The sequence below is a fragment of the Ilyonectria robusta genome (assembly GCF_021365365.1).
Source record: "Ilyonectria robusta strain PMI_751 chromosome Unknown BGZ61scaffold_39, whole genome shotgun sequence".
Taxonomy (NCBI): domain Eukaryota; kingdom Fungi; phylum Ascomycota; class Sordariomycetes; order Hypocreales; family Nectriaceae; genus Ilyonectria; species Ilyonectria robusta.
Genome location: NW_025764473.1, coordinates 88,743 through 110,267, shown reverse-complemented (window position 1 = coordinate 110,267; position 21,525 = coordinate 88,743). Strand labels below are relative to the sequence as shown.

Sequence of the window (21,525 nt, the reverse complement as noted above, 5' to 3'; positions counted from 1 at the left end):
TACTAGCATCTAGCCTATTACGGTTCTTTGTGACCATACAGCCAGTAGTTGAGAATAGCCTCTCGCACTCGGCTGACATAGGCGGCGCAGTAAGCAGATCCAAGGCCATCCTAGATAACCTAGGGTATTTAAGCCGCCTTATATGCCAGTAATCGTAAGGATCCGTGACAAGGGCATCAGAATCATCGATATCGCGTTGCCACTGCTCGTACTCATCAAGATCCTGACTGGTGATTGAAGACCCGGATGATGGAGCGGGCGACTCATTAACAGAAAGCCCACCAGTTGCCAGTCCTCTCTTCTGGGTGCGCCATGCCGTGAATCTGTTCCTCGAGGTCTTTAGCCGCTTACTTGCAGGCAAATTGATCTCTGAATCATCAAGCTGAAGATCCTTGTACTCGCTCTCCCAAAGATTCTGGACTATCTCTTTTGCCTTTGTAACCCACAGTCGTCTTTCCTCATCGTCCCCCCACAGATCATCAAACAACGCCCACCGGTAAGCAGGGTGGAGAGCTGCGGCGCCATAGATGAGGGGGCTATCGTTCAAATGCTCGTAGTATTCGTTCAACTTGAGCCAACCAAGGTTGATATTGACTACGAGGTGGTGGCCATCTGGAAGTTTGGCGACTGTTCTTTTGGCAGACTCAAGACTCTCGAGAAGAAATTCATACGCATGGATAAGGTCCCAGCTTGTTCCTTGGAGGAGTTAACCATAACAATAATAATCATAGCTGCCTCGAGAAATCCAAGACTTACCTGACAATGGGGGTTCGACTTCGTTATCCTCGGCCTTCTCCTGGTGTTTTCCCTGTCCATCACCCTCAAGGGCTTTAACTACCAACTGGAAGTCAAGAAGGATATCGTGAAGTGCCTGGAGCACGTGCCAATCGTCATCAGTAATGCAATTTTCATTCTGGAGAAAGAATGGCTTCTTCGAGCCCTTTTTGATATTACCAGTCTTCGTCAAATTGCTTTTGTTCCACTCGCTTGACGCTCTCTGGACAAAGGAATCGTAGAATGGCCGCAAAACAAGGGCACGCTCGATCATCGAGAGTTGAGAAAGCCATCGAGTAGCATTGTCAATCACAACACCAACTGGAGTATGACCCTTAAGCAAGGGTCGGAACCACTACATCCACTCCACTTTGGGACCAAGTAGAGTGGATGTACGATTTTTAGGCAATTACATAGTGGATGTAGCACATATTCGACCGGAGTGGAATGGATGTACACACGTGGATTTATAAGTGGATTTATAAGTGGGTTTTTGAGGCTATTCACAACCTCGTCGGCGCCTATTCAGCCTCACTTTCAGAGGTGGACACTAACTCTTCAGCCTGTTGCTGCTGTGATGAATCGTCAACCTCGCTGGCACTGTCCTCGCCCTCCAATAGCCAATTTCACTCAACAAGCGCCAGCTCGTCGTCGCTTAGAGTCCCACAACCGCCATTCAGCTTACTTTCAAGGTGTGACTTAAGCTATGGATCTAGGTCCTTGATAAGGCCAGCACGGTACCAAGAGCGTAAAACTTGGCAATGGCGATAATCTCAGCATCTAGGTTCGTACGCAACCCCGAGACCATCTTGCCAGCAGCTGAAAATAACCTCTCACTCGGCTGACATCGGCTGGATCGTCAGCAAGTCCAAGGCCATCCTGGATAACCGAGGTCTTTTTGCCGGTGGCTCGTCGTCGCCTCTGCTGCGGCTGGTTCTAACCTCGAGATGAGCGTAATCGGACAGCCAGACGTCGGCAACCATCTCTTTTGCCTTTTCAACCCAACTAGGCTTATGAGCCCACATTTCATCAAACCAGTCCCAACGATAAGCTGGATGGAGCGCCATAGCCGTATAGTAGATAGGCGTCTCGTCCAGCCGCTGATAATATTCATCCAGCTTATCCCAAGCAAGGTTGATTCCGACGCGGAAGTGCTCTGGATCAGGAAAATCAGCAGCAAGCTGCTTATATTCTTCCAGTGTGTTAAGCAGCAGCTCATAGCCAAGCACCACGTCCCAGATATTGCCATAGGAGCCAGTCCAGCCTTGCTTACGCCTGCGGATGTGCCCATCACCCTCAAGCGTCTTTACCACGGTCTCAAAAACAGTCAGAATAGCCTCCAAATGGTAAAGAACCTCCCAGTCTTTGTCCGTTAGCTGATTCTCGTCTCGGAGGATGCGTGGTCTTTTTGCCAACTTGGCTTGTGTTACTTGGCCAGTCTTTTTAGACCGATTTTCGTCCTCCCATTGCGCCTTATACTTGATCAGTAGGAGTTCGATAGAGGTTTTCAGCCGTAGAGCCCTGCGGATCATGTAGAGTTGTGACAGCCAACGCGTGTCATTATCGATAATTAGCTTGAGTGGTTTCTTCGATCGGAGTTTAAGGGTGGTGGCGCGATTAATTTCGTCCTGTTAGATATACCGAATTAATATAAGACAAATAGGATTTAGTAAAACCGCTTACCCTCTGGACCTCCTTGAATAAGTAAATCAGCCGATGACTAATACGCACATCAACTACGATATTGTGTAACTTGCCAACTGGTCCTCTTTTCCGCCATCGAGCGTATTCAGTATCAGATAACGCTTCTGCGCCTGATAATTGCTGCTCGAACGCGTTGGCGTTTTTTCCAAATAAGAGCGCCTTGGCTGACAAGTTAATTGTGTGGCCAATACAGCGTCCTCGGCGTAGTCGGCCATCGAACCCAAGTTCAGCACCAATGACCTCCATTGCAGTATCGTTGTTTTCAGCATTGTCGAGCGTGAAATAGCCAATCTTCTCTGGATTCACGCCAAGAGTGTGTAGGACGTCGAGAACCTCCCCACCGATCGTTGAGCCGAAGTGACGATGAGCCTCTGGAACCCCAATCATGATTTTGCATGGCCGATTCTTCTCATCTCTGAAAAATCAAGCAATGCCGTAGAGGGCAAGCTTATTTCGAGACGTCCAGCCATCAAATGAGATATGAAGCGCTCCAGGGGAGTTCCTCAGCACCTCGATAACCTTCTGCTTGTGGCGGTTATACTCTTGAATGATCTTATATCGGACAGCCCTGGCACTCAAGTTGGCGCGTTGGATCGAAACGGAGGGACTCAAATAGTCGAAGATTTCTCGGAGGATGGGGTTCTCGGCGAAGGAAAAGGACTGGTTGCTACTGACGATTAACTCGACTAGCATACGCTGAAAGTGTTGCTTATCAAAGTGTGAGATGAAGTTATTCGCGATATTCTGTTCCGTAGGCTTGTTGACGTCCAGTTTCAAAATAGAGGCAATAGTCGGCTGGTTCGATTTCAGTGCGCCTTCGGATTTGAGCTGTGCTGTGCTCTTTTTCTCTCCCTCAGGTGCTGGTGTTTTGTGCTCACGCCATAGATGATTTGCCGCGTTCTGGAGACCTGAAGAGGTAAAACTCGCGATAATGGGACGATTTCCGAGGATACAGTCCTTGCAAGCCCATTTGCGTAAGCCATGACGTTGAATATCATAGCCAAAGTCCCACAGCCAAGAGCTAGTATCACGAGCGCGTTCTGACCAATTCCAGCCTCTGAAATGGCGAAAAAGACGGTCTTCGAGCTGCTGCTGTTGGCCTGGCTAGCCTGGCTGGTTGGCTGACATCGACAATTTTTTTTTTTTTGCAAAAACAAAAGAGGAAATCTGTAGAAAACGCGCTCAATAGTGGTAGTTTCTCGTATAATGTTATAAGATTAGCAGTGGGGGTGGTCGACCTCGGCTAACTTGGGTCCAGGTACCTCGATTTAATAGCCAATTATATACAAAAATAAGTACTCTGGACCGTACAGGGTCAGGGAATATCCCACTGTACCTAAATCCACCTAAATCCACTCCATTACATCCACTTTCAGGTCCAAGTGTAGTGGATTATTGTCTCGCTAGAGAGACAGGGCGAGGCAGACCAAATCATCGGTCTGATGAGTGAGTTTGCTCTCAGCAGCCTGCTCCAGAGAGGCACGAAGACTTGGCAAGGTGGAGAACATGAATCAACGATCGACCTGGTCCTCGCATCCGAGGACCTAGCGACCTCAGCTGTCAAATGCGCGATACACGGTACAGAGCATGGCTCCGATCATCGTGCCATTGAGACGGAGTTCGACATTTCGCTTCCGGTGCCGAAGGCCCAGGAACGACTCCTACTCAAAAATGCACTATGGAAGGAAATCAACGTCCGAATCGCCGCTGCACTAGAGACCACTCCGACGGGTGGTACCGTATAGCAGGAGACGGACAGGCTCATGTCAGTGGTGCTAGAGGCGGTTCGCGCTCTGACACCCAGAGCTAAGCCGTCGCCCTATGTAAAGTGCTGGTGGACCTCAGACTTTATGTAACTCCGGCGGATATATACGTACTGGAGAAATCGCGCCAGAGTATCAAGGCGAGCAGGATAAATATGTGAGGAGCTCGAAAATACAGCTAAAGGAGCAGCAAAGCAGTACTACGATGCCATCAGACAGCAGAAAAAGACGCACTGGAACGAGTTCCTAGCTAATAACGATAACATTTAGAAGGCAGTAAAGTATCTTAAGACTGGAGATGATACAGTATTTGGCAAGGTGCTCCAGCTTGTAAGGGCTGATGGCATGCGCACAGCCAACAATAGCGAACAGGCCGATAAAATACTAGCTACCTTCTTCCCCCTCTACCGGAGCATATCGAGGAGGAAGGGGAGAGACCACAGCGCGGAGCTGCCATTACCATGCCAGATATCACCATGGAAGAGATAGAGCGACAGCTCTTCGCGGCAAAGCCGTGGAAAGCACCCGGTGAAGACGGACTACCCGCTATGGTCTGGAAACAGGTTTGGCCAGTTGTTAAGCAACGAGTCTTATCGTTATTTCGGGCGTCGCTGGAAGAAGGAGTACTGCCTGACCAATGGAGGCGTGCCAATATTATTCCTCTCAAGAAACCAGATAAAGGAGATTATTCGATTGCGAGGGCATGGAGACCTATATCGCTTCTGTCTACGCTGGGCAAAGTATTGGAGTCGGTCATTGCAGAAAGGATCTCACATGCCGTCGAGACATATGGACTGTTGCCAACAAACCACTTCGGAGCCCGTAAACAGCGGTCTGCTGAGCAAGCGCTGATGCTGCTGCAAGAGCAAATCTACGCTGCCTGGCGAGGCCGACGAATCCTTAGCCTCGTGAGTTTCGACGTCAAAGGGGCATACAATGGAGTGTGCAAAGAGAGACTCGTCCAACGATTGAGAGCAAGGGGCATCCCAGAGGAGCTGCTTCACTGGATTCAGGCCTTTTGCTCGAATCGCACAGCGACCATTCGGGTCAACGGACAGGCATCGGAGGTGCGAAGCTTGCCACAAGCTGGTCTGCCGCAAGGGTCCCCTCTGTCTCCGATCCTGTTTCTATTCTTCAACGCAGACCTCGTACAGCAGCGAATTGATTGTTACGGAGGAGCGATAGCCTTCGTGGACGACTTCACAGCGTGGGTCACAGGCCCGACAGCAGAGAGCAATCGCGACGGAATTGAAGCAATCATCGAGAATGCGCTGGACTGGGAGAGGAGGAGTGGCGCAACCTTTGAGGCGGAGAAGACGGCGATCATACACTTCACCCGAAAGGCGTATAAGTCTAACTCAGAGCCCTTTGCAATCAAGGAGCGGCTCGTCCGACCCAAAACCCAAGTCAAGGTTCTCGGAATGATTATGGATTCCGGCTTGAAGTACAAAGAACACATTGCACGAGCAGCGACCAAGGGCTTGGAAGCGGCCATGGAGTTACAACGGCTCAGGGGTCTCACCCCAGCGACAGCAAGACAACTGTTTACAGCCATGGTTGCCCCAGCAGTAGATTACGCCTCGAACGTCTGGATGCACGCGTGCAAGTACAGAAGAGCCAGTCCCATCAACCGAGTCCAAAGGATTGGGGCACAAGCAATCGTGGGAACGTTTCTCACAGTGGCAACAAGCGTAGCAGAAGCTGAGGCACATATCGCCAGCGCGCAGGAACGTTTCTGGAGGCGGGCGATCAAGATGTGGACTAACCTCCACACCCTGCCAACAACCAACCCACTTCGTAACGCTACATCCCGCATCCGAAAGTTCAGAAGATATCACCGCTCGCTATTTTACGATATGGCAGTGGCACTCAATGAGATACCAGTGGAGGAACTAGAAATGGTCAACCCGTTTATATTGGCACCTTGGGCAGAACGGTTACAAACTATCGTTGCCGACAAGACAGAGACGACACAAGCAGATCTGGGCTGGGCAGTATGCATTGCAGTGAGCTGTTCAGCATGGAACGGAGTAGTAGGCGTCGGTGGGATTATCGAGATCCCTATATCGGTGCGAGGAGGACTGAGGCGTGAGCGATTTTCCTTTATATTTAGCATAAGAATAAAATAAAATCTATTTTCTGGGGAATTAGCAGTAATAGTATATACAGTTAGGTACTTACCTGACCTTAGGTATTAAAATATAGTACTGTTAACGAGCAATAAAGCTGCTATATTTATACTGCAAAATCCTTACTAGCAATCTGGTTAAGAGTATATTAGATATATATATAACTCTATTAAAATATTAAAAGGTAATAGAAATATAGTAACTACTATATAGATATCTATTAGTACTGAATATAAACTCTTAAAGACTGCTAAAGAAGAGGTATAAGATATAACCTAAGATAGTACTATTCCAGCTCTGAAGTTTTCTAGAATAAGATTAATAACCCTTAACTTAGCTTTAAGAAACCAGGGTACTAATTAATACCTGCTAGATAATATCAGAAGGTTTTTAAAGAGAGTTGATACTGTATTACCAGGTAAGTATACTTAATAACTATATAACAGCTTATTATAGAGAGAGGCTAGTATATTAGTATAGCTTAGGTGTAACGGTTGTGCTAGACCGCTGTACCAGGGGGCAAAAGATTGGTCAATAATCACATTGATTGCAATTACTGGGCACACTAGCTGCTCTTTTAAGCCTTTCTCGCTGTTCGGTGAACCAAGCCGTAACATTAGGATAGATATAGTTAGATTAAATAGATATCTCTTCTGGATTATAGCAGCAGTATCAGTATAATATATATATAGATAAGCAACAGAGACAGTTAAGTATTTCCTCTTCTAATACAGAAAATAAATAGCATAGCGGGCTTAAATATTACAGTATACCGAGATATAAAGAGGAAATCTCTTATTTTTCCTAGAAGGAAAGACACTAGCAGATAATATAAAATAGACGCCAAATATACAAGCAGTCCCGCAATAATATAATTTATAATAGCTACAGGTCGACTTAATAATATATAATAGTAAAACCAGATAGTAAAATCCCCTACTTACTTTCTTACTAACCTACCCTATACCCCTCTATTAAAAACCTCGTACTATAGACAGCAGGCACCGCTTTAGCTGCTATAAATAGGACTCTGAATACTTGGAGAATAGCCTTTAAGTTTGCTTGCTAATAATATATACCCCACGTGTGACGGTCGGGTCTAACCTAAGGGTATAGGGTAGGTCCGAGGCGTGTGGTGTATGATCGAGTGGATCAGTGTCACGGCCCAGGTTGGGACCAGGCGGTCACAACCGGCAGAACCATGACGTACCCACTTTTTCCTTCCTATCAGAGACGGATCACTTGGATCACCATCGTGAGCCTCACGATCCATCGCGAAGGATCACTTGGATCACCACCGTGATCCCCGTGATCCCCCGTATTATATATACACAGTCATTTAGCACTTTCATAGACAGATAGCCTCACCAGCTATCAACACACTTGGTTACATTGAATCTACTATTCTACCATTACCAGACCGTGACCTACATTGCTCACTACGACGTCCTGATCCACTCGATCATACACCACACGCCTCGGACCTACCCTATACCCTTAGGCTAGACCCGCCCGTCACACGTTGATAGCTCTTGTTCAGTGTATTACCACGTCGACCTGAGCAATATCTCGAACAAGCTAAGATGGCTCCCGCAACCCCAAGCACCTCGTCCGGATCCGGAAAAAACCCAGTCACCCCAACGACGCAGGGCCAAGACCCCGTCGATGACGTCAACATGGAGGAATCCGACTCCGACGACGAAGTCACCAAAAAGGATCTCAACAAACTCCGAAAGCGAAACGATCGCCTCGGAGCCGAGCTCAACAAGCTCGCCGAGATTTCCGCTAAAAAAGACCTAGAGAAAGATGACAAGATCAACAAACTGATGGAGCAAGTCACCCAGCTCTTGACACAGAACGACCGTCTCAACGGAGATCTCGTTCGTCAAGAGGCACTCTACCGTGACCACATCACCCATCTGGACTCTCTTACGGCAAACGGAAAAGATGCAGGAGAAATCCTCAGACCCAAGCAACCCGATCCATTCGATGGAGCAGCTACTGGCCTTCAAGGATTCCTTACGCAAGTCAGGGCGTTCCAAAGCTACTACCCCACGCAGTTTGCTGGAGAAGAAGCCAAGGTCCGCCACGCTACAGGACTCCTCAAAGATAAAGCGCTCCGATGGTTCGAACCGGTCATGAGAGACTACCTCAACAATCCTTACCACGCCCGGAAGGATGAAACCAGGGCCATCTACGCCAGCTACGAAGCGTTCGAACGAGAACTGAGAGACGCGTTTGGTCTCATCGACGAAAAACGAGCAGCCGAAATGCGACTCCAGAAGCTCACCCAGAAGGCATCAGCATCGAGCTACGCAGCGGAATTCCGCAACAGCGCCTCGTACCTGAACTGGGGAGAAGAAGCATACATGGCAGCCTACTACAGAGGACTCAAGTCAGAAGTCAAAGACGCGATGGTTGGGCGCAAGCCCACAACCTTCAACACCCTCGTCACTCTCTCTGTGGAAATCGATGACCAACAGTTCGAAAGACGACAAGAGAAGAAGACTGAAAAGTCAGGAGGAACACCCTACACGCCATCCTGGAAAAGCAAGAAGAACAATGCCAATCAAGGAAAGAGACGCCAGGGCAACACCTCATACGGAACGGCACCAGGACCTATGGAACTAGGAGCCGCCCAGAAGGATCACTCGAAGGTCACATGCTGGAACTGCGGTAAGAAGGGCCACTTCGAAAGCAAGTGCCGCGCCCCAAAGACCAACCAAAAGCACAAGCCCGTGCCGGAAGGTAAGAACGTGAGATTTACTAAACACCAGCATGACGACGATGATGAACCACAAACTGCCATTCGGTCGAAAACCATCGCCATGACCCGGAGCGGCTATGACGGAGGCTTCAGCGGCGCCCACGAGAACAGTGGAAACTGGGAAGCCGAGTGCCTCGACGACGCACTAATCCTCGAACCCCGGATCCGAAGGACAGGCAAACACATCGAAAACGACAACCAGGAGAAGGCACAAAAGAGAACCGCCTGGCACAGGAAGATGGACACCGAGACCAAGGACGAACGGGAAGTTCGACTGGAAAAGAAGAGACAAAGCCACAAGAGAAACAAGAACGTCTAGAAACCGGTCCCGGAAGGCGACGGCGCCAACACCACGGCAGACTCTCTCAACAACACATCCCGCACCATAGCCATGGTACGACGAGGAAACTCAATTCCCGACAGACAACCCAGACCTGTCACACCACCCCCGACTAACAGGGAACGGAGAGCAACGATGTCCGAAGAACACCAAGAAAAGGACGATCTCCGACGGCGCTTCTACACCAGGGATGAAGGTACCCCGTGGGTACACCCCGGCCGAGAAGTACGCCTAGCCAGGAAACTAGGACTCCCTGTGGCCGACCAGGACATCATCGCCCCCGCTGACGAATACCCGGAAACGGAGGACGAACAAGACACTGGACCCAGCCACGGAAGACACTGGACACACGACAGCCTCGGAAATCGAATGTGGACAAAACCAATGGAAATGTATGACGACCTCGCGAACGAACGACAAGAACCTACCGAGGACAAACCCGTCTACATTCGCGCCTACGACATGCAGCTAGGCCGAAACCCACACCACATGGTTCCGAAGGAACGAAAAGACGATGACCCAAGGATGGCAGTGGCACATCCCAACCACAAAGAAATCTCATGGGCATCATGCGTCGTCCACACGTGCCAAACACACGAGAAAGACAAAATCTATCAGAACTGTTACCCCGTGCGAACAAACAACACACCCATTCAAAAACCATACCTGAAGAAGGAACTCGAGTATTTCCGTGTTACCCGATGGTACGCAGGAATCGGCGTTGCATGCTTGGAGGATAGAGGGGACCTCTTTCCACCAGAATGTACCAACCCGACCAGCACCATCGACGACTGCGAAACCGAGGAATGCCGCGCACACGAACAACAGAAGATAAGGGAATGGCACGAGCGCAAAAACAAAGACATCACCAAGTGCGTTGCCACGAAAGCACTACGATGCAATGAACCAGACTGCGAGGAACACAGCTGGGAAAATCGAGACGAGTTCCGACGCATCAAGTTTTTGATACACCGGAACTACGACTTCTCGAACCACAGAGGAACGAGCAGTCTCGACCGAGCCTGGAAGAGCAAAATGGAAGATTGGGAACGCAGAGGGATGACCCCCAAGTGCAACGACGAAGAGACCGTTTGGAACACCCAACCTTGCTCGGCACGAAACACAATGACCTGCGACAAGCCCGGATGCCCCAAGCACGGCATAGAGGCACAAGAAATCAACGCACGCATCAGACGAATGCACGACGAAGGATTCGACTTTCCAACTCGAACCGGATTAAACCAAACAGACCAAGCCTGGTACCGACAGATCAGGAATGGTTGTGACGAATGCTCCGAGGTAGGACATTCTGCGGACAACTGCTACGCAAAAAACGACACACGCCACCTGTAGAAGAGCGACAGGCGAGCGACACACATGAGGAAGAACCACCTCCGACAAAAGCTCTACGCGCGACGAAATCAGCAAAGCAAAGAAAGACACTTGAGCTGCAAGTGCGAGTCAAGGGTGTATGGCTCACCGCATTGGTGGACAGCGGAGCCGAAGCCGTGTACATAGACCCGTCAGTGGTCAATGGGCTGAAGCTACCATGGAAGAACAAAGCGAAACCTTACACGGTACACAATCTCGAAGGCGACAACTTCAAGTACGACAACCGATGGATAACTCGACAGGTTGATCACCTGAAGATGTTCGTTGACGGACGAAATCAAGGAGTCACCCTCGACATCATACCAATGAAGCATCACGACATTGTTCTTGGGTACCCATGGCTGATGAAATACAACCCACAGTTCAACTGGAGAACTGGCCAGACATTTATCGATTATGATGATGTGCTCTCCGGCGACGACGAAAGCGACTCAGAAGACGAGAGATCTCCAATCCCGACTCCCGAAGACAGCGAGAGCGAGGATCAGCATGAGGACACGACAGACACCTCAGCACCCCCCAAGGGAACACGACACAAACACCAGAAAGGCAAGAAAATGCAACTCCGAAGAACGATCGGACGCCTTCAACGACAGTTCACACAGATGAACAAAGACCTCGAGGACTACAAGAAAATGCCCGAAGAAGAACGACTCAAGAACGTACCAACACAGTACCGCATCTACGAGAAACTCTTCGCGGAAGAACTCGAGACAGGACTACCCGAATTCAGTCAATGGGATCACGAAATTGTACTGAAAGATGGAACGACACCCACGTTTCACAAAATCTTCAACCTCAACGAAATGCAACTCGACACGCTAAAAGAATACATCGAAGACATGCTACGGAAAGGATATATCAGGATCTCCAAGTCATCGGCCGGATATCCAGTCATGTTTGTTCCCAAAAAGAACGGCAAACTCCGACTTGTTGTGGACTACCGACGGTTGAACGACATTACGCTCAAAGATCGAACCCCGTTACCTCTCATCACGGAGCTCAAGGACCGACTCCATGGTAAGAAGGTGTTTACGGCGTTGGATCTAAAGGGAGCGTACAACCTCATCCGCATCAAGGAAGGACACGAATGGAAAACCGCCTTTCGAACCAAGTTCGGACTTTACGAATATCTTGTTATGCCCTTTGGACTCACGAACGCACCAGCCACATTTCAACGAATGATTAACAACGTGCTACGCGAGCATCTGGACATATTTGTTGTATGCTACCTGGACGACATCCTAATCTTCTCCGACACAGAAGAAGAACACACGGAACACGTCCACAAGGTATTGCAAGCACTTCAAGACGCAAAACTACTGGTTGAACCAGAGAAGAGCAACTTCCACGCCCCAGAAGTGGAGTTCCTCGGACACATCATCTCACACAACGAGATCAGGATGGATCCAAAGAAAATCGCTGCAGTCAGTGAATGGCCGAGACCAACGAATGTCAAGGAAGTACAATCCTTCCTGGGATTCGCCAACTACTACCGAAGGTTCATCAAGAACTTCAGTGGCCACGCCATACCACTCACAGAACTCACCAAGAAAGGAGTAGACTTTCGATGGGACACCGCCGCAGAAAAAGCACTCAACACAATCAAGAACATCATCTTGAGCGAGCCAGTGTTAGCAACCTTTGACCCTGAACGAGAAATCGAACTCGAGACAGATTCATCGGACTTCGCACAAGGCGCTCAGATTGGCCAAAGGGACGACAACGGACTGTTGCACCCTATCGCTTTCTTTTCTTACAAGATGCACGGCGCTGAACTCAACTACCCCATCTACGACAAAGAATTCCTCGCAATCGTCAACTCATTCAAGGAATTTCGACACTACCTCCTAGGAAGCAAGCACAAGATCAAGGTCTACACGGACCACAAAAACATCTCACACTTCGCAACCACGCAAGAACTCAGCGGACGACAACTACGATACGCCGAATATCTTTCAGAATTCGACTACGTGATCATCCACAGAAAGGGATCAGAAAATGGACGAGCCGACGCTATCAGTCGACGTTGCGACTTCGACACCGGCAAGCCCAAGACAAACGAACAGATCCTCAACTTCAATGCCGAAGGACACCTCGAGCAGAAGTACATCGCAGCTACGCGAAAAATACGACCCCGACCCGAACACCTGAATTTGATCCGCGGGGATGGACCCGCACAAGACTTCATGGATTGGGCACGCGGACACACTGGAGAAATCAGGTACCAGAATGGACGCATCGTCATTCCCTACTACCACCAGTACCAAATAGTGCAAGAATTGCACGAAGAAGGACCCCACGATGGAAACACCGACACGCTGTGCCAGCTTGTCGCCGAAACGTACAACACGTGTGGACTCCAGAACGCGCTCCGGTACGCAATCGACAATTGCCCGGAATGCTCAGAAAAAACCAGAAAGAAAACCCTGGGAAACACCTACGTCGTCACAAACACCAACGAACTACACGACAAGATACAGCGATACAACGACGAGCTGCCCCCAGACGAAAAAACAGACAAGCTACAGGTTCCTGAGGAACTGCAGCACCGACTTGTGCAGGAAATACACGAACTTCCGCCACACGGACATCAGGGAGTCAATAAAACCCTCGATCGAGTCAGAACGACATACCAATTCCCTAAGATGAAAACAGTAGTACAAGCTATCACCAAGCAATGCCTACTATGCGAAAAAACCAAGGCTCGACGCCACAAACCATACGGAAAACTGCAACCCCTACCAGTCGCGGAGCGACCATGGGACTCAATCACTATGGATTTCATTACGAAACTACCCCTGTCAGAAGACCCCGCGACCGGAGTCATGTACGACAGCATTCTTGTCATCGTGGACAGACTCACGAAATTTTCCTATTTCATACCCTACCAGGAATCGACAGATGCAGAACAGTTTGCCTACATCTTCTTGCGAAACATTGTCAGCATTCACGGGCTCCCGACGGAGATCCTCTCCGACCGAGGACAGCCATTCGCTTCAAAGTTTTGGCAAAGCTTGATGGACCACATGGGATTAAACCACCGACTCACCACGGCGTTCCGAGCGCAAGTCGACGGACAGACGGAACGAATGAACCAAATACTGGAACAATACCTTCGGTGCTACATCAACTACGAACAGAACGACTGGGTTGAGAAGCTCCCGACTGCACAGCTGAGCTACAACACCTCCGTACACGAAAGCACGAAGCTCACTCCAGCGTACGCCAACTTTGGATTCACCCCAGACGCCTACAGAACGAGCCGAGATGGATTGATCATCCCCAAAGCTATCCTCACGACAGAAAAATTGAAAAACCTACATGAAGAAATGAAGACCGAACTCGAATTTGTCAGAAACCAGATGAAAAAATACTACAACCCAAAAAGGATGAAGGGACCATCCTTCCAGGAGGGAGACATGGTCCTTCTCGCAACAAAAAACATCGAAACAAAACGACAAAACAAAAAACTGGACTACAAATACATCGGACCCTACAAAATTCTCGAAAAAATCTCAGAAAACAACTACCGGTTAGACTTACCACCAAAAGTCAGACTTCACCCTGTTTTCCACATCTCACTTCTCGAGAGCACAGAAGGAAACATCATGGCCAAGTTTGGCAATGAACCAGAAACAGAGGTCGAAGGCCCCGAGGAATACGAAGTCGAGAAGATTCTCGAGACACGAAAAGTCAACAACAAAACTGAATACCTCATTAAGTGGAAAAACTACCCAGAAAGCGACAACCAATGGGAACCAGCAAAGAACCTCACCCATGTGCAACGCCTTCTGAAGGACTTTCACCAGCAACGCCGGAAGCAGGCAAAAGATAATCGCCCAAACCCAAGGAATCCCAACTAGCATCCACCACTTCCGCGGAATAGTCCCGGAAAGTCCCGTCGATGTGGGACACTTCCTCCGCAGCAGCCTCATCCTGCTCGGCCTTTTCCAAGGCATCCATCGATTCGAGACCCCGACGAATCATGTCGAGACCCTTCGTGGTCACCTGACGCTTCTGACGACGCAACCGTGAGATACGCGCAAACTGCGTGTTCATCTCCAAATGAACTGCATTCATTTTCTCCTGAAGCTGTAACAGCTTCTCCTCTGCCTCCTCCTCCTCACGCTCCAAACGCTCCTTTTCAGCGGCAATCTTTTGAGCTGATCAAACGAACGTCAGACAAACCACCAAATCACGTCATCCAGGAAAAACACTCACCAGCGGCCACGGACAAGCCGTACCCGTCACAAGATTCACCAGCCCTCACGCAGGACTGGCAACGACTTGAAGACTGAGGGGATATCTTGCACACAAGCCCCCTCTGCTCACAATAAGAACACGGCATGGCCAAAGTACCAACAGCTTCTACAAGAATCTGCAGGGAATGACGGTTTTGGGAGACACGTTTCGCAGCGGGTTTTTTGGATTTGGTTACGCGACTGGACATCTTGTCAGCATCGCAACCACGAAATATTAAGGAAGGAAGGATGAGGAATTTACGCACTAACTTGAGACAAACGACCAGGTCTACTTATGCGGCCTTGGGGACAAGACCAACGGGAGGGGGGACATCGTGTCACGGCCCAGGTTGGACCAGGCGGTCACAACCGGCAGAACCATGACGTGCCCACTTTTTCACGTTACTTGTAGTACACGATCAGGGACCCACCACGGCCGATCACCAGTGATCCCGACGGATCACCAGTGATCGCGACCACCGTACTCCTGATCGCCTCACCAGACAATACTATATAGACGAAGACCTTAAGTCCCTAACCAGAGCCTTAAGCTCCTTAGCTATCAACACACTTGGTTACATTGAATCTACTATTCTACCATTACCAGACCGTGACCTACATTGCTCACTACGACGTCCTGATCCACTCGATCATACACCACACGCCTCGGACCTACCCTATACCCTTAGGTTAGACCCGACCGTCACACTCCATAACTCACGTTTCGAAGACCGAGTTCTTCTCAGCCTTCTACGCTGCCCACAAAGCCGCCATAACAAGGAGTAATATTGAGGGAGGTTTTCGAGGGGCCGGACTTGTTCCCTTGAACCCAGAAAATATCATATCGAAGCTTGATGTGCAGCTACGGACTCCAACACCGGTGAGGGAGGAGATCAGCCTTCCCGACCCTTGGGTCTCGAAGACCCCAAAGACTATACTTGAAGCTAGCTCTCAGTCTGAATACCTCGAAAGACGAATGAGAAGACATCAGAGCAGCTCTCCAGCATCAATTCTTGAGGCGCTGAAGTCACTTTCAAAGGGAACGAAGGCAATAATGCATCAGAACGCCCTATTGAAGTCTGAGGTCCAGATCCTTCGACAGGTAAATGAGACTCTTAGTAAACGGCGCAGAGCGAAAAGAACCCGCCTACGTAAAGGAGGGAAGATGACTCTAGATGAGGGGAGGGATGAAATGGATCAGAGAGATATTGATGCGCAGGTAGTAGCTGAATCGTCGAGAAGTAGTGGTCGAGGGAGGTCGGCGATGCCGAGGGAAAGGCGCTGTGGAACTTGTGGAAAGGCCGGTCATAATGTAAGGACCTGTCAGATTATAATTGAGACTTCTGAAGAAGGGGATAACGATTAGTTTTAATTGATTTAAAGCGTTGTTGTGTTTTTATTAAAGTTTTTATCTTAATAGTGTGGGATTTTTTCCGACTCGCTTGTATTTCCGACTCGCTTATCATGTACGTTATAGGTACTTTAAGTAAGTATATCCTACTTACCCTTCTGAAGTTATTAATAATTCTAACTATTTTAGGTTCAATTTCTTCTTCAAATTATTATTAATTGTTACTCTATACTTCTCACAGATCCGGTAACGGCATACCGTCTTAAGGTCAGTGTTGCGGTCTTAATTACAGCTGTTAATATCTCGGTCTATAATATTTGGATCCCCGCCTGTCTCCAGATCTCAGAGAGAGATATCTGGATTAACAAGTAGTGGGACTGTGTTGAAAAGGCAATCTATCTTTTTCGACGGAGTATTTAATGTGAAGGGCCTCTAGTAGCTGGATTCCAGCTATCTAGTCCAGGATGCTATTTACATCAAAGATGAAGAAGAAAGAAAGAAGTTCCCAAATGCCCCTGAGCTGTGGAACGATTTCTCGTCCCTGGAGCGCACGAGCCTCGTACGTCTTGCGGCACAGCCGCAAGGATATGGGCCCTGGCCCGTGACATTTAATTTCTATTTTATTTGTATTATTTAACACAACCTGGTAGCAAATAGCCTAACCAAATATAAGAGTCTAATTAAGTTTGATATATATATTATCGGCTTCTCCCTCAGTATAGATATTCTTATTATCTCTAGTTATAATAAGCTTGTATAATATATTTGTATAAGCCAACTTTATTATATTTCTCTATATTATATAAACTGATAAACTTTTAAGACGAGGAAAAGCGGAATAGATAATGGGAGATACTGCTAACTATAAATTTAGTTATATATAATTTTATCCCTTTGCCTATATAATCAAGCTCAAGATTAAGATATCAATAGCAGACTTAATAACGTATGTGATAAGCGAGTGGGCCAGATAAGTGAGTGGGACACTGTCACGGGCCAGGGCCCATATCCTTGCGGCTGTGCCGCAAGACGTACGAGGCTCGTGCGCGCTAGGGGCGGGAAATCGTTCCACAGCTCAGGGGCATTTGGGAACTTCTTTCTTTCTTCTTCATCTTTGATGTAAATAGCATCCTGGACTAGATAGCTGGAATCCAGCTACTAGAGGCCGTTCACAGACACTTTGAAATTTCCTAGTATTTACTGTGAACGGCCTCTAGTAACTGTATTCCAGCTATCTAGTCCAGGATGCTATTTACATCAAAGATGAAGAAGAAAGAAAGAAATTCCTAAGTGCCCCTGAGCTGTGGAATGATTTCCCACCCCTGGCGCGCACGAGCCAAGTACGTCTTGCGGCACAGCCGCAAGGATATGGGCCCTGGCCCGTGACATTTACACCTTAAATTAAAATATCTTTAAAATATTCTCTAAAATTGAAATTAAGAGTAAAATAGCTAATATTATAAGAATAGCTCTATTATATAATAAAAAATAAATATAAATTTTCTTAGATTTTTTAAAAATTACTTAATAAGCTATATTAAAAAAAGCTTATTCGCACTGTATACCTAGCTATTTCTATATAAAGGAATTTTTTAAGAAATCTAAAAAAATATTATATAGTTTTCTTTTTAGTTAAATAGTTAACATTATTTTTATTTTATTTTTAATAATTAGATAGCTAGTTTTAAAAATTTAAGGTTTAGCTCTTTTCAGTGTACAGTATTTGTGGCTCACTTACTTGTCTGGCCCACTCGCTTATCACATACGTTAGAGAAAATTGCCAGATAACGATAATATAGTGTTATCTCTAATAGCACTTTTGGCGACCTTGAGACAGTATAACAGGGAAACATTCTGTTGGATTGCTTATGTGACCATTTGATGACCTTGAACATGTGTGTGTATTGTGTGTAGGTCCTCTGTTGTAAGGGGCTGTCTGCTTTGGACTACACCCCGGACCTATAAGTGGGGCCCTGAGATTACAGCCTTTCCTGACCGTCTTCCACATACGGTCTGACCGGGCCCGAAGGGCTCCCTATTCCACACGTGACATCCTGGAGCCCTGGTGTTCCATGCCTCCAATTCAACACATTCCTAGTAAAGGCCTTACATCCACGTATAGCAGAACAAGAATCTCTATAGATAGAATTTATACTGTTCGCGGAGTTAATACAGTATCTATCGAATTGCAGAAAGGACTAGATAGGCCAGCTGAGTTCAATAGCAGGTCAAATACAAACAGGAACACGGGGTTTCTTAGCCAATCTTCATCTTCAAGCTTACAAGTAGGCGTAGCTATTTATTCCACGGAAGACAATCATATTAACGTCGACGCTGCAACAAGCAATCATAGAGAAAGCATATGTAGTTTTGCAGATAGCTTCGACAAGAACGGATCGGCAAGGAAGGGCGACGATGACAAAAGACCGCTGAGATAGAAGATGATGGAAGATAAGAAGTAAATAATGATGTGGACAAGCGCGGATCGTCTTCTTCCAGATCCCGCGAGCCGATACCGTCGTAATCGTGCTGCAGCCAAGTTGACAAGCCGCATGTCGAGCGCAGGTGAAGGGGCTCGGCAAAGCCGTCGTTCGAGTCCGAGCAACCTTCGTCTAGATCTGACTCTTCAGGATGTTTTCTGTATGAAACTTCAATAACTTGAGGTTTCGGCCCCGTGTACTCCCCATATTTAAAGGCATATCGCGGCTGGCGGCTAGGAAAACTTAAGAGAGGTGTTGATCGAGCTCGCCGCCAACCGATGGACGGGCCACAGGGGCCAGATGACCGATGGGAATGGCAATGGTAATTTTTGGAATGGGACGCAGTTCGGTCGCGCTCGTCGGAAGCGGCGTACAAAGAACGGAAGCTCAAGATGGCAGACACGATCAGATCGCGGCGTGAAGATGAGGAATGTGACAGAAGTAACTGTGAAGAATGGGAGGCAATAAGTAATCTCTGGTGGATGGATCAAGACCAGCAGGGACCCAGACGCTTCTAATAACCCAAAGTCAAGCGCCGCCGCAGACGAACCACGATCCGCTCTCGCGCCTCGATGTTGTCGGTGTTGGCAGGTCCGGGAATTCGTCTACCGCAGCAAGGGCTGAGGCACTCCCCGGATATCAAGGCCAGCGACAAAGGAACCGTCGCAGGCGGGAGAGACGATCGGCTGCACCAAGCGCCGTGGCATCCCACACGAGATCTGCCAATGGCCCAAAGATGGCTAGCTAAATGAGAAAACTGTCGCCAGGTGAGATGCGATTAAGACTACTGGACGCCCGACGAATCCGGCCCATTTTCTGAGAACTGCATCACTAATACAAGACCTGAGCGGCAGCCAATAGCGACTGTCGATCCCGTCACAACCGATCCCCCCGGTTCATACTCTGGATGTAGCCAAATTACCCTTTTCCAATCTTTCGCGATCCACATACCATCAGTGCTTACACCGTAGCCACAGTGGCTAATATCTTGTGAAGAAGCCTCGGTCGGTTGTGTATCAATAGCAGACAGTAGATCCAGGTTCAGAACTCCTAGGTCGGTAGAGAGACGAGAGTTGGTCATCGGGTCAAACGAAAGGTGGGTTATCACCCTGCCCATATTAAGCCTCTGGAGACAAGCGCCCGTGGCTGCATCCCAGGATCTTGCTGGTCTTATACCAACCCGATGCGAGCCACTGACCATCTGCCGAGAAGACAACTGAGTTCATCCCACTGTCATGGCCCTCGAGCGTCTGGAGACAAGAATTCCAGCCCGCTTCCATTATTGGCTTCGATATAATTCATTCCGGTACTTCCTCCTTGAAAAGCCCTCTCACTAAGCCGCGGGGAGGACTAAACACGAGGGCTGATGCGTATACTTGCAACGGAGCAATCTCTACTGCCCGTTTGTGGGAAAGAATAAATCGACGCGCGTCTCGAACTATTTCCGTTAGTTGTCGGGTTTCTATGTTTCCCTGCGAATATGTCAGATTGCCCCTCAGGTGATGTCGTAGTATCTGAACTAACCAGTAGATCCTCGAGTCTCTGCATTGCCATGACCACTCCAACATACCATGCAACAGACCGAGAGCTTCTAACCAATACAGATACTTCTTTCTGAGGAAAGTGTGGACGACACCGCCGTTCTGCGAAGCCTCGCCATGTCTCATCCCCTGCGTGGGATTCGAGTCACCGAGATGGTCAACCCAGTAGATACAAGGATATCGGGTCGAAGCTAATGGGTCAGGGTCAGGCGGGGAGACTTGATCGATGGGCAACCCTGGGGCACGTAGGCTGTACATGTCGCGTCGGAGCGTCCTCGATAGAACCTCCAGCGACCTTGAGAAGATAGCATGGTGCTGGTGCCCCATACCAGAAGGCAGGATCCCATCAGATGCCTTATTGAGCAGTAAATCCTTCGCCGGCTGAGAATCAAGATTTATGCCTTAACACGTTAGTCAGATCAGGTCACGGAGAGGCTGATCCAAGAATTCCCGTTGTCCGCCGCTCTAGCTGTTCCCGTCCATATGTACTTGTTCCTATTAGCTCTGCTATTATCCATAAACGACCAACTTACTTCTCTAAGCATGTCAGAGAGTACGATCGTGCTGAGTAGGTATATCGGCTAATAATTCTCATATATAAAGGATAGGACAACGAAAGTAGTCTCGGTCCAGTGGAAATAGGAAGCTGAACAATGGCAATGGGCAGAAGTGAGCCCTTATACCGCAACCGAAGTGACATATTTGAAAGAGAAGATGATCCAGGAAGCTCTTGACGAGAGGGGAATATAAAGCATAAATGGTAATAGTAACAAAAGCTTTAGATGCTACGCTGAGAGTGAATGCAGCAATCTCAGCAATCAGCTCTTTATTTTATGTAGTTCCGATATATAATCCCGCAAATGTAAATGTCTCTCTCAAAAACAGACATAAGCTATGGATGTTAACCGAGAAGGCTTATCACTACTATTATGATAAGAGCCAAACTAATGCTTAGGTATTGAGGTTGGAGGTGATTATGGATGTAAAGATATCGATCTTGGGGAGTAACTATGTTATATCCTGGGTACTATTATTCTCAG

General features: G+C 48.2%; 5 protein-coding genes across 5 annotated transcripts; 1 reads left to right on the top strand and 4 right to left on the bottom strand.

The window, feature by feature from the left end:
* Positions 1–706: 706 nt before the first annotated feature.
* Positions 707–1,048, bottom strand: BGZ61DRAFT_370065 (uncharacterized protein; the record flags this gene model as incomplete). The annotated part of the gene is made up of 1 exon (XM_046241992.1): positions 707–1,048. One exon carries the CDS (start codon positions 1,046–1,048, stop codon positions 707–709), a length of 342 nt encoding a protein of 113 aa, XP_046095882.1.
* Positions 1,049–14,643: 13,595 nt separating this feature from the next.
* BGZ61DRAFT_499694 (uncharacterized protein) lies at positions 14,644–15,322 on the bottom strand (the record flags this gene model as incomplete). Its single annotated transcript, XM_046251434.1, has 2 exons — positions 14,644–15,035; positions 15,094–15,322. The coding sequence occupies 2 exons, from the start codon at positions 15,320–15,322 to the stop codon at positions 14,644–14,646; spliced, it is 621 nt and encodes a 206-aa protein (XP_046095881.1).
* A 341-nt stretch (positions 15,323–15,663) lies between these two features.
* On the top strand, positions 15,664–16,197 carry BGZ61DRAFT_403488 (uncharacterized protein; the record flags this gene model as incomplete). Its single annotated transcript, XM_046243106.1, has 1 exon — positions 15,664–16,197. A coding segment is annotated over one exon (236 nt), but the record flags the coding sequence as incomplete, so codon positions are not given.
* Positions 16,198–19,728: 3,531 nt separating this feature from the next.
* BGZ61DRAFT_499693 (uncharacterized protein) lies at positions 19,729–20,224 on the bottom strand (the record flags this gene model as incomplete). Its single annotated transcript, XM_046251433.1, has 2 exons — positions 19,729–20,090; positions 20,125–20,224. 2 exons carry the CDS (start codon positions 20,222–20,224, stop codon positions 19,729–19,731), a joined length of 462 nt encoding a protein of 153 aa, XP_046095879.1.
* An 18-nt stretch (positions 20,225–20,242) lies between these two features.
* Positions 20,243–21,030, bottom strand: BGZ61DRAFT_485664 (uncharacterized protein; the record flags this gene model as incomplete). Its single annotated transcript, XM_046249739.1, has 3 exons — positions 20,243–20,382; positions 20,515–20,866; positions 21,019–21,030. 3 exons carry the CDS (start codon positions 21,028–21,030, stop codon positions 20,243–20,245), a joined length of 504 nt encoding a protein of 167 aa, XP_046095878.1.
* Positions 21,031–21,525: the final 495 nt, after the last annotated feature.